The sequence below is a fragment of the Cavia porcellus genome, unplaced genomic scaffold (assembly GCF_034190915.1).
Source record: "Cavia porcellus strain 051 isolate PalLab524CR breed Dunkin Hartley unplaced genomic scaffold, mCavPor4.1 scaffold_12, whole genome shotgun sequence".
NCBI classification, from domain to species: domain Eukaryota; kingdom Metazoa; phylum Chordata; class Mammalia; order Rodentia; family Caviidae; genus Cavia; species Cavia porcellus.
Genome location: NW_026947495.1, coordinates 57,773,065 through 57,786,779, shown reverse-complemented (window position 1 = coordinate 57,786,779; position 13,715 = coordinate 57,773,065). Strand labels below are relative to the sequence as shown.

The window sequence follows — 13,715 nt, the reverse complement described above, 5'->3', positions numbered from 1 at the left end:
GACAGGATGACAGTGAGCTGTAGGCTCCATCTGCAGAGGCCTATGGGTACTGCACAGGTGAGCAGATCCCCGTGTACCCCAGTAAAAGGGGACACCGCAGACTCCAAGAGCGCCGGTGACTTGAGGGCCTCTGTGACCCTCCCATCCTGGGTTTCTGTCTGTCTTTCTGGAAGGGTCTGCTGCACCTCCAGCAGCCACGTGGCCCTGGCCCTGTGTTCGGGTGCCGGTTGCTGAGGTCCCATCAGCCTCTGTTCTGTCATGGTTGTGCATACAGAGCCTGGTGAGGCCTCCTTGTGTGTGTATTCGGCAGTTTGGCCCAAGGGCCCCAGGCACGGGACATCTTTGACACTTTGATAAGTTCTGCTCAAAGGCAACAAACAAAAAGACAAGTGCCTTGGCACAGCTCTGCCATCAGCTCTTCAGGAGGCAGAGGCAGGATTGCGAGCTCAAGGCCAGTCTGAGCTACATGGTGAGACCCCACCTGCAAATCAGAAAGTAGAAGGCAGAAAGAACGTTAGCACTGCTGTGGGTGTGAGCAGCACTGCTGTGGGTGTGAGCTGCTGTTATAAGTGAGCTGTTATTAAATGACTCTGGCCCAGGCTTATGTTTCCTGCTTGGTTTTCATTTTTGTTTTGGTATAATTTGAGACTGAGAAATCGACAGGGATACCCATAGCAGACATTAGAGCCCAAAATGCTTGTACAGCGAGGCTACACACACACAAAAAAGAACATGCTTAAGTAAATGTAAAGGAATTAAAATTATCCCAGGCATAATATCAAAACAGTGCAAGAAAATTGGAAATCCACGCCAAAGAAAACCCACAAAAACTTCCATCAACACATGGAAATTAATACAGCATGCTACTGAGTGGGTCACAGATAAAATTAAAGAATTAGACAGTTTTTACAGTTGAATGATAATGACAGTACAACATAACAGAACTTGTGGGATACAATGGAAGCAGTCTTAAGAGGGAAATTTATAGCAGTAAATAGCCACATCAGGAAAACAGCAAGCACATGTAAACAACTTAATGATGAAACTTAAACTAGTAGAAAAAGAAGAGCAGGCTAAGCCAAAGGTTTATACAAGGGAGGAAATTATAAGGATTAGAGCACAAATTAACACACTGGAAACTAAAAGAACAATATAAAGAATCAATAAATCCAAGAGTTAGTTCTTTGAAAGATTAAATAAAATTTGACAAAGTTTTGGCAACCTTATCAAAAAAAGAAAAGACTCAAATTTACGCAATTAGGAATGAAAAGTATGAAATTACAAGACCCTGTAGAAAGCCAGAAAATCATCTATACTTACTTTGAAAACCTGTATTCTAATAAGATGGAAAATACAGAAGAAATGGAGATTCCTAGATACATATGAATTACCAAAGCTGAATCAAGAAGATATAAAAATCCTTAATAACCCAATGTCGATAGATGAAATTAAAGATGTAATTAAAAATCGATCAACAAAGAAAAGCCCAGGTCCTGATGGATTCACTGCTGAATTCGGCAAGAAATGTAGTGAAGCCCTAATATCACTACTTCTCAAACTCGTTAATGAAATTGAAAGAGAAGCAATATTCCCAAATTCATTCCTAGAAGCAAGCATTACCCTGATTCCAAAACCAGAGAAGGACCCAACTAAGAAAGAGAATTACAGGCCAATCTCCCTAATGAACATTGATGTAAAAGTCCTCAGTAAGATACTGGCAAACAGACTGTAGAAAATCGCCAAGAAGACTGTACACCATGATCAAGTAGAATTCATCCCAGGGATGCAGGGATGGTTCAACATATGTAAACCCATAAATGTAATACATCATATTAACAGAGCCAAGAATGATGATAAAGAAAAAGCTTCTGACAAAGTTCAGCACCCATCCATGATAAAAGCCCTACAGAAAACTGGAATAGATAGTCTTTATCTCAATCTGATAAAAATCATCTCTGACAAACCAAAAGCCAACATCCTACTAAATGGACAAAAATAGAAAGCTTTCTCTCTAGTCTCCACTCCTATTCAACACAGTCCTGGAAACTTTAGCCAGGGCAAGTAGACAAGAGAAAGAAATACAAGGAATAAAGAGAGAAAAACAATAATAAATTATCATTATTTGCAGATGACAGAATACTCTACTTAGAAGACCCCAAATACTCCACCAAAAGACTTCTAGATTTAATAAGCAAATTTATTAATGAAGCTGGTTATAAAGTCAGTGCTCAAAAATCAACAGTCTTCTTGTGCACAAATAACAAACCTACTGAGAGGGAAATCAGGGAAACAATACCCTTTATAATAGCACCCCAAAAATAAAAAAGAAATACCTAGGAATCAATCTAATGTGAGATGTAAAGTAAAAGACTTCTACACTGACAACTATAGTACTCTGAAAGAGGAGACTGATGAGGCCACTAGAAAATGAAGAGATAGCCCATGCTATTGGGTAGGAAGAATCAATACAGTGAAAATGGTCATACTTCCAAAACTGTTATACAGATTCAGTGCAATTCCAATCAAAATTTCAATAGCATATCTTGCTTTTTTGTCTTTTTTATTTTTTTATTGGTACCAGGGATCGAACTCATGACTGCCTGCTTGCAAGGCAGGCGCTTATGCCGCTGAGCTAAATCCCCAGCCCCTTCAATAGCATATCTTACAGAATTAGAGAAAACAATCCTAAAATTCATCTGGAATCAGAAGAGATGTTAGGATAGCAAAGGCGATCCTGGGCAACAAAGACAAGACAGGAAGCACCACAATCCCTGACTTGAAATTCCACTTTAAAGCTACTGTGATAAAAACAGTGGTACTGGCGGGGGGGGGGGGACCAAACCTGAAGATCAATGGAATAGATTAGAAGATGCAGAAATAACTGCAGACATACTAAGCTACCTTATCTTTGATAAAGTTGTCAAACACATTCACTGGAGACAGGACACTCTCTTTAACAAATGGTGTTAGAAAAACTGGCTTTACGTGCTGAAAACTGATTAAAAACATGATTAGAACTGGAGCCGTATTTTTATCTTTAAGCTAAAATCAGAATGGATTAAAGATCTTAATATTAAAACAGAAACATTAAATTTGCTGGAAGGATAGAGTAGGTAAAATTCTTTAAGACACTGGTATAGGCAAAGACTTTATGATTGCACAGGATTGTGTACAGATTGCATAAGACTTACCGTAAAGCATCAACAAATGGGATCTCATCCTACTGAAAAGCTTTTGCACAGCAAGAGAAATCACCAACAGAGTAAGAGACAATCCACTACGTGGGAGATAATGTTTGCCAGCTGTTCCTCAGGTAAAGGATTGTTATTGAGAACATATGAAGAACTCAAAAAAATCAGTGCTCCCAGATTTAAAAGACCAAATCCAAAAATGAGCATCACAGATGAACACATACTTCTCAGATGAAGAAGTATATATGCAAAAGTGTTCACCAAGACTGGTCATTTGAGAGATGCAAATTAAAACACTGAGATTCTACCTCATCCCAGAAAGAATGGCTAGTATTAAGACATCAACCAATAACAAATACTGGAGGGGCTGTGGGGAAAAGGAACCCTTCTCTATTGTTGGTTGGAGTGCAGACTGCTGCAACTACTGTAGAAATCAGTGTGATGATTTCTCAAAAAACTAGGACTGGAGGTCTCATTCCACCTAGCCATTTCCCTTTTGGATATCTTCCCAAAAGAATTAAAAACAATACCACAGCGATATATGTGCATCCATGTTTATAGCAGCACAGTCTGTAACAGCCAGATATCGGAAACAACTTAAATGCCCATCGACTGACGAATGGATAAGAAAGATGTGTAGTATTTCTATATAATCTAATACTATTCAGCCATGAAGAATGATAAACTGGACCCCCTTCCTTTTTGGTACTGGGGATCAAACTCACAACTTTACACTCTCCAGGCAGGCACTTATACCACTGAGCTAAAACCCTGGCCCTAAACTTGACATTTTTATAGGTAAATGGATGCACTCTGAGAATATACTTACTAGTGAAATGAATGTCACACATGTACAAACATCATATTGTTTCATTATGAAACAAATAATGTAATTTCTCCCTAGAAAATGACTTCAGCCAATCAATGACTCAGGCCACACCTACTCTTAACTAACCCACTGTGAGCCATTTTGCGTTGACTTTCGGGTGTCTTAAGAAATTTTTGATGTGCTATGAGGTTTGGACTTTTTGCATGTGGATATCCAGTTGTTCCAGTATATTTATTGAGGGTACAATCCTTTCTCCACTTAACTGCTTTTGCATCTTTGCCAGAAATCATTTGTCTGTTCTGTATCTATTTTAGGACTTTATATTGGTATTTGGTGGTTTGTGTATCTTGATATCAATGCCATTCTGTCATGATTAGTATAACTTTGTGATAAGTTGTGGAACTGGGGAGGGTTGGAGCTCAAATTTTGTTTCTTTATCCAAACTGTTTAGACTATTCTGAGTCTTTTATTTTTACAAAAATGTAAGAATCAAAATGTTAATCTTCATGAAAAAAGACGTGGGCAGTTTCATAAGGGACTGCGTTTTTTGATCTTTATTATTTTATTTGTTTTTGATTTTGTCTTTTTAATTTCTCAAGGAAAGATACAAGGATATTTCATAACTTTTTTCTTTTGTAATAAATGTACTTAAAAAAGATAGGAACACTTTTGAAAACAAATTAAACAAGAGAACATGAAAAATAAATTTGACAGCTGCAAGATGATGCAAAGAAGACTAATTTGAGATTAACTGAAGTAAAAAATAAAAAGACAGCATAAAGGGGGAAAAAGTTCTGTTTACAGAAATAGCAAAAAACTTTCCAAATACTGGGGAAGAATTACACATTCACATAAGTGAGGCACATACAACCCCAAACAACCATGATCAAAAGAGAACCTCTCCACATAGCACTATAGTCTAAATACCAGAAGTCCAATTTAGGGACAGAATCTTAAAGGCTGTTGAGAACAATGAATCACCCACAAGTGTAAACCTATTCAAGTTATAGCAGATGTCACAAAAACCTTAAAAGGTCAAGAGTGTTGGAGTGAAGTGTGTCATGCTAAAAATGATCAGAAGAGGCACAGAAAGTCACTACAGGTCACTATATACTAGTTAAGGGAACAATTCAACAGGAAGATATAGTAATTATAAACATATGCAACAAACATTGCTGTCACCAACTTTATAAAACAAACAGCACAAAACATTAAAAGTCAGATAAGTATCAAAAAGACCAAAAAAATTCAGATAAAACAATTATAGTACCCCACCATCAGATTTAGGTCTACTAGACAAAAAAAAGATCAGAATGAAATCAAATCTTCCAGCAAATGGACTTAACAAATATCTAGAGAACATGTGCAATGAATTTTAGGATCACTAATCCTGAGAAAATGCAAATTAAAACCGTAATGAGGTAGCAGCTCTCATTTCTGTCAATTGATATTAAAATAACTAAAAATATGTACTGGTGAGGATGAAGAAAAGGGAACCCTTGTAACAATATTGGTAGAAATATAAACTAGTACATTCTAGAAAACAGCGTGAAAGTTCCTAAAAAAAATTAAAAATAAAACTACTCTATGATCCAGAAATCATACTACCAGATTTATATCCAAAAGAAAAAGTATCAGTATGCTGAAAGAATCTGCACTTTATTGTTTAAAACGCATTATTCACAGTAGGGATGATACTTAACCAACTTAAGTATTCAACGGTAGATAAAAAAATCTGACACATTCTCTTTTCTTTTTCTTTCTCTCTCTTGCACACACACACAGGAATTTTATTTAGTCTGAGCAAAAAAAGAAAAAAAATGCTGTCATTTATGGTGTCAGTGACAAACTTGGAAAGCATTATGTTAGGTAAAATAAGCCAAAAAGAGAAAGACATCTACCACATCATCTCTATAGAATCTAAAAAAGTTATTCAGCAACACAGAGATTAGAATGCTGGTGGTTACCAGCAGCTTAGGGAAGAAGAGCTGAAGAGACACTACTGGTCAAAGGATATAAAATTTCAGTCAAGCAAAAGGAGTAATTTCAAAAGACCTATTGAAAATATGGAGGCTGTGATTATATAACAATGATTACAGCTGGCAGGTGGTATGGTGTGCAACTGTGATCCCACTATTCCACAGGTTGAGGCAAGAGGATTATGAGTCTGAAGCCAGCCTAATTAATCCGATGTGAAAACAAAATATTGTATTTTTCAAAATCACTAAGAATAAATCTGAAATCATCACAAAAATAAAGTATGAGAGGTAATACACAATCTCTACATATTTGAAAGTATTACACTGTCTATGACATATATAATTTGTCAATTTAAAAAATTATTTGAAAAAACAGAAGGGCAAAATATACAAAAACTCGTTTTAGAAGGATGGGGAAAAGAGAAGGTCTTGCTATACAGTTCAGGCTGGCTTTGAGCTAGCAGTCCAGGCTAGCCCATCCTCACGCCTCTGCCTCCCAAGTGCTGGGATTACAGATGTGCAGTACCATGTATAGCAAAAACCTCATATTTGTATCAGCCTTACTACAGATTCCACGCCAACTACATATAGAGCCTCTCTACTTACTTTATATGAGTAAATATTTCCTGAAATACATACTTGTTCTTACCTTTAGATTTTGGGATTAGTTCGCCACAGCTGAGTATCCGTACCTCAGCAAATGGTTTGCTAGCTGCATCTGTTTTCTGGTTTTCTATCTCTCTCACAACTTCTTGACCAGAGATCACTTGTCCAAAAACAACATGATGCCTAAAGAGTAAAGCAATGATGATTAAATAAAGGCTTCCTGCTTTGATATTAATTAAATTAAGTTATAAAATATTCAAATAAACTTTACCCATCTAAATGAGGAGTTGGTTTCGTTGTTCTTTTGGAAGTCATCAGACAGAAGAATAAAAACAAAGTCAGAGAAAAACAAAGTTAGCATCTCTAAAAAGGAAAAAAAAATAACTGCATTGGAAACAAAGTTGAAAATATAAATTATACACTACACTTAACAACAGAACCATATTATCTTAAGTAAAACAATAAAAATGTTTTCGATATGATATATTTTTTTTTAAATTTTTTTTTTCTTGTTCTCTTTTTATCAGTACCGGAGATGGAACTCACAACTGCCTGCTTGCAAGGCAGGTGCTTATGCCGCTGAGCTAAAACCCCAGCCCCTGATATGATGTATTTTTAAAAACTTATTCTGAATACAAAAGCAAAACTTACTCGTTGAAACCTTGGGTGCAAAGCTGACATTTTGGTGTTTCCATTGTCCATTTGTATTTCTTGCATATAGCTGAGTTGTTATGGAATATTCATACTTGCAAAATGTTTCGCAGTAAAAACAGAACTAAATTTATTTTTTAAATTTTTTTTTCAATCTGTAAATTCTTATGTAATAACTAAATTTATTAAACCACCCTAATAGCTAATGGGTTCAGCATCAATACTTTTCATTCTAAACCTTCTAAGCTGCAGAGAAGAAAATGGGAAGATTGGGGGAAGTAAACTGGTCATGTTCTGATGGCCCTTCACGCATATCCTGAACAGTGATACAGATAGTGTTTAAATTTTAAAATTTGCTGCCAACATTTAAAATCTTGAGGAAAAAAACACTTGGATATTTTCACCAGATATAGTAGTCTATGTTTGGAATCCCAGCAACCTAGAGGACTAAGGCAGGAATATCACACGTTCAAGATCAACAAGGACAACATAGTGAAACTCCATTTCAAACAAAAATGTAACTTTTCACATGACAGTCCAGGTTTCAGATCTCTTTGGAATGTTTACTTCGGGTAGCAGTAACATGGGAATTAACTGATAGAAGTCAGTTTTGTGTGTGCCAGGGGGTGATATCGTGTTATTGAACCCCAGGACACATAACCAATGAGCTATGCCCACAGCCCTTTCTCCTTTTTTTGTTAAAGGGTATCTCACAAAGTTGTCCACATTAGCTGTACACTTGCCTCAGCCTCATGAGTAACTGATATTACAGACATGTCTACACTGTCTCAACACAGAAATTATTGTCCCAATAGGATTATTTATGCTATATACCTTGTCTAGGCTTTGAGTTATTACTCTAACATAAAGTATATTTCATGTTGAAGACTCCCACATTAGAACTTGGGCCAAAACCTAAAACAAAAGTGCAGAGGCACATGCCTAACATCCCAGCTACTGGCTGAAGTGAGAGGACATTTGAGCCCCAGAGTTCATTCAACCAGTCTGCTAAATACAGCAAGAGCCTCTTCTCAAAACAAAACCCCAAATCTAACAAAATTTAAAATAAACATTGTTTTGACAAATGCATTTTTAGTAATTTTCCCCCATCAATCTTAAAACTATGCAAAAGAAGGTTGCTACTTGTTTATGTCCTTAAAAACAACAGATAAGACAGGTATGAGTTAAGATTTATTAGTGCTTCAAAAAGAAATCACATCAAAAAGGCATTACAGGGTGGGCATGGTAGTGCATGCCTGCAGTCCCTGCACTTGGAAGGCTGAGGCAGGAGGATCACCATGAGTTTAAGGCCAGCCTGAGATACACAGTGAGTTCAAGGCCATTGTGAACCACATTGAAACCTTGTCCCCACCCCTCCCTGCCAAAAGGCATTAAAATTTGGAAGGAATGTAACTTCATCATTTAACAAATAATAGTACTGAAGAAAATTATAGCACAGGTGTATTTTTATGTTTATTTAACTTTGAAGTTAACTCACTACAACACTACAAACTTTTCTTATAATCATCTACAACTATAAAAGCCCTGGGTGTACTAGTGGGGGTACATGCCCGTGCATGCCTCCAGCATTCTGGGAGGCTGAGACAGGAGTGTATCACAAGTTTGATGCCAAGCTGGGCAATTTAATAAGAACTTTAATAAGTTTCAAAAAAAGGGTTGGGCAGTAGCTCAGTGAGAAAGCCCTGGATCAATTGCCAGTACCAAAAACAAATACTGTACATTATTGGTAGAAATGTAAAATGGTTCAGCTGCTGTAAAAAAACAACTGGTAGTTCCTGAAAAACTTTACCATATGACCCAGAAATTTCACTCCTAGCTATATAACCTAAGAACTGAAACAGGACCCAAGTACTCCAGCATTATTCATGACTAGCTAACAGGTTGAAACAGTACCAACTGAACGGACAAACAAAAGGTCAAGTATTACTCAACCATAAAAAGGAACAACTTCCGTTATATGTTATAATAGTAAGACGCCTGGAAACCTGCTAAGTTAAATGAGCCAAACATAAAGACAACTAATTATATGATTTCACCAAATCGATTACCTGGAATAGGTAAATTGATAGTCAGAAAATAGATATAAGACTAACCAGATATGGGGAGAGAAGAGTGATAACAGAGTCTATGGAATAATGGAACAGTTGTGGAAATACAATGTATTTTTTGGTTTCCTGAGAAGGGGTCTCACTATGTAGCCCATGCCAGCCTCAAATTTGCAATCCTGCTGCTTCAGTCTCCCATGTGCTTGAATTACAGGCATGTGCCACACTTGATAGTAGTTTTTTGTTATACAGAAACACCTTATTTATTCTACAGAAAGGAGTTCTGCAGAGAGGATTTTTACTCCCTTATCTCCACTTTCTAATTCTTCTAAAACAAAGAGAAATGAAAGTATTGCTTTCATTTAAAAATACAGAAGAGTTGTTTGCATTTGAAAATATCAGTTAAGACCTATATATGACAATTAAGTAAATACTAGAGCAATTACAGGTCCCCTGATCATAATTTTTTTATAATCACAATTAGAAAAGTACTGAATTTGAAATCACAAGTAAACTTTGGTACACAGGTAAATTTACAAATATAGAATCTGTGAATGAGGACTGACTGGTTTTTACTTTGCTTTATTCATTTATTTAATGAATAATCCCTTAATGACAGGGGGTATATTCCAAGACTCCAAGTGGATGCCACGAACTACAGATAGTCATAAATCCTATATACACAAAATACTTTTTGCTGTATGTAGACATTAAGAGAAATTTTAATTTATAAATCAGACAGACATTAACAGTATAAAAATACAAAAATTATAGTAATATACTGTTGAGATAATGGCTTCTCAAAATATTTTACTGTATTCATCTTTTTTGTGACAATGTAAGGTAATAAGATGCCTACATGCTCAGAAGAAATGAAGTAAATGATGTAGAGGCATTATGATGCAGCCTTAGAGCAGCAGTAAGGGCTACTAAAACACACAAGTTTGTAATAGCTTGACAAATGAATGAAAAGCCAAGGTTACCAAGAAACTAACAGGTAGGTAGGTAGGTAGTCAATACCAGGACTAACAGAATGCACAAAGGGATGATCTACATCCTATGTATAACAGTATGCTATTTCATGAAGTCATTAGAATTTAAAACTACTTGGGCATCATGGTGCATGCTTATAATCCCAGCACTCTGGAGGCTGACGCAGGAGCTACAGGTTTGAGGCCAGCCTGGGCTACATAGTTAGTTAGCTCAAGGTCAGCCTGAACTATATTAGCAAGACTCTGCCTCAAAAACAAAAACCTAAATAAGCAGAATTTAAAACTTATGAACTGTTTATTTTTAGAATTTTCCATTTAGTATTTACCAACCATAACTGACAATGGGAAATAAATTACAAAAAGTAAACCCATATGTAAGATAGGACTATTCCAAGATTCTTACTTTGTTGATTATAATCTAATATTATTTATTTTGACGGGCAAACTGTCCTAATTTGGCCAGTAGTTGTGTCTTTAAGCTAGCTCTCATGTTTTTGTAGATGGAGTAAAGCTCCATCATTTGAAAACTTGGAACAGCACAGCTTCTCTCCTCCCTTCAGTAATTCTTTGTTCCTCCCCATTAAACACTTCCCCAATTAAGGGATCCTCTCCTATTTATTAGTGATCAATGGAGGGCACAAGGATAACAATCTTGAGGTACTTGGTCATCAGATCATAAATACTTACATGAAGAATTGTGATCCATTTGTATCTTTCCCTCTGTTGGCCATTGACAAAAGAAATTCTTTGTTGTGTTTAACGGCAAAACTCTCATCTAAAGGGATGCAACATTTCCAGTTAAACTTGAGTATCATCTCCAAAAACTCATTTTCAAATCATTTTTTTAAAATTTTTATTTATTTATCTTTTTTTTTTTTTTTGTCTTTTTCCTTTTTATCGGTACCGGGGATCGAACTCACGGCTGCCTGCTTTCAAGGCAGGTGCTTATTGCCGCTGAGCTAAACCCCCAGCTTTCAAATCATTTTTTAACAGATGTATTTTTTAGTGCAAAATGTAAGTTAGATAACATAGGTTATAAAAAACCAAATAAGTCAACTTTTTCTCCTTTTTTAAAATATTATTTAAAGCTGTCTATTCCTTGTTTGCCTACCACATTCAAGGCCTTGGGGTTAGATCCCAGAACCATACACATACACAAAGCAAGACAGAATCCAATACGATTCTTTATTTTTCACCTACTTGTGAAAGGGGAGAAGCACACATAATACTATTTAAAACTGGACTCTTTAAACTCTCTATAGGATCATACATTAGAAAGACAGAGACTTGTCTTCCAAACTAGGATTAGAATATGAGAACAAGGCATGTGAAATTTGAAACAAAATTTCACTGAATACCAAATGGGAAAGATGGAAGCCATTAGTCACACATGCACATCCTTATACAATTTCATATGAAATTCACATCACAGAAAACTTAAAATTTAAAAGAAGTGGCCAAATTTTAGAGTATCAAAAAGATTTTGTAAGACTTTTCACAGAAAACAAGTACACTGGCTGGGAGTAGTGGTACACATCTGTAATGTCAGCACTTGGAAGCCTAAGGCAAGAGGATTACTGTGAGCTGAAAGCCAGCCTGGGCTACAAAGTGAGTTCAAGGCCAGCCTGAACTACATACATAGTAAGACAGTCTCAAAACAAACAAACCACAAAAAACAAAAACAAGAACACTTAAACAATTCGAGTATTTTTATTAAGAGATATCTGTGAATCTTTTTTAATAAAGGTTCAGACACCACTATGGAAGCTCCTATGCTAGCATCACAATTCTTTTTTTATTTTTTTGTCTTTTTGATAGTCTCGATGTGCAGTTCAGACTGGCCTTGAACTCACTTTGTAGCCCAGGCCGGTGTCCAACTTGCTAAGATCCTTCTGTCTCAGTCTTCTGGATGCTGGGACTAACTACAATTCTAACACTTCAGAACACATTATTAAACTCATCTTCAAATAGTAAGATGTAGCCGGGGATTTAGCTTAGCGGCATTAGCACCTGTCTGGCACGCACAAGGTCAGTTTGTTTGATCCCCGGCACTAAAAACAAAAACAAACAATAAGATGTACTAATGGCCTAAAACCAAAATAAATCTCATCTGTATGAAAAGTATATATATAACTCTTAAAAAATGAACTAAAAAGAACTTTCATATTAGAATGTAACTGGATATTAGTATGCTATTTAGTGAATAATCCTGATTTAATAAAGGGTAATCAAATAAATAAAATACTAAGATTATAAATTAAATGTAAATATTCTTACCTTCAAAAAATCCTCCATAAATAGACTCTCCTCCTCGTCCATTTCCTAAGAATGAAAAACACAAGACTCTTAGAACTCACAAGGTACTAAACTCCTTGAAGGTCCTACCCAAACAAAACATTGCCTACAAAGTACTTCGAATGATTCTGAACCAATGATTCATAAAAATCACAGTGAACCATGTAATTTACAGGTTGTAGCACTGCCTTAGTGTGATTCTGGCTTGGGGAGGCTGAAGTACACAGATAACAACAGAGGGAATGAGTGAAACAACCGGGATGCAGCTCAGCAATGAGCACCTGTCTAGTACATATGTGGTTGTGCAATCAATTCCCAGCACTGCTCCCCTCACGAAGATATGATCTAATGTCTATAATTACAAGATCTCAATTTTTTTTTTTTTTTTGAGACAGGATCTTGCTATTTATCCCAGGCTGGCCTCAAATGTGAAGTGAGCCTCCTGTCTTAGCCTCCCAAGACAGGTATATGCACCAACCCTGGCTCTTATGATACTATGGCAATAATACAAGGCCTATTAAGCACTCATCAGCACAAGAGCTTTTGAATTGTAATGATGACTATGTCACAAGTATTTTTTTGTTTTGGGTTTTTTTTTGTCTTTTTGAGACAGGATCTAGCTATGCTGTTCAGGCTGTCCTTGAGCTCACTTTGTAGCCCAGGCTGGTCTCAAACTTGCAACGATCCTCTTGCCTCAGCCTCCCAAGTGCTGAGATTACAGGCGTGAGCCACCATGCTCAGCTTTGTCATGAGTATTTTAACAGCAATGAATGGTATTTGTTTCAAAATGTCTTTAATAAGGATAATAGTTATATAATAAAAAGGCATAGGTGAATCATATGATTATCACCTGCTCTGCATAGTTCAGATTGCATTCTGTGAGGAAACTTGAAGACTTGAAAGATAAGGCTTAAAAACCAAGTATGCTGGCACAGTATAGATTACTAGTTTTAACAAAAATCAAACATATACAGTGACCAATTTAGAGTATTTTGTATCCAGAAGCACATTCCTAAAATAAAATGTGCTTCATATAACAAAGTTTTAACTGGGCTAGGAAGCAGCTCAATGGGAGAGGGATGGGGTAACACACAGAGGATCGGGGT

General features: G+C 36.3%; 1 protein-coding gene across 6 annotated transcripts in view; it reads right to left on the bottom strand.

The window, feature by feature from the left end:
• Positions 1-13,715, bottom strand: part of Ppig (peptidylprolyl isomerase G) — a 51,168-nt gene that overhangs the window by 21,654 nt on the left and 15,799 nt on the right. For 5 of the 6 annotated variants that reach the window (XM_013142450.3, XM_003478649.5, XM_023561148.2 and 2 more), the window contains 4 exons: positions 12,592-12,636; positions 11,002-11,089; positions 6,877-6,906; positions 6,649-6,788 (listed from right to left, as the gene is read on the bottom strand). In XM_013142450.3, coding sequence (XP_012997904.1) covers positions 6,649-6,788; positions 6,877-6,906; positions 11,002-11,089; positions 12,592-12,636 — 303 coding nt within the window. Of the gene's footprint in view, positions 1-6,648; positions 6,789-6,876; positions 6,969-11,001; positions 11,090-12,591; positions 12,637-13,715 lie in introns of those variants that run through there. The other variant, XM_063259234.1, reaches the window with a different exon arrangement.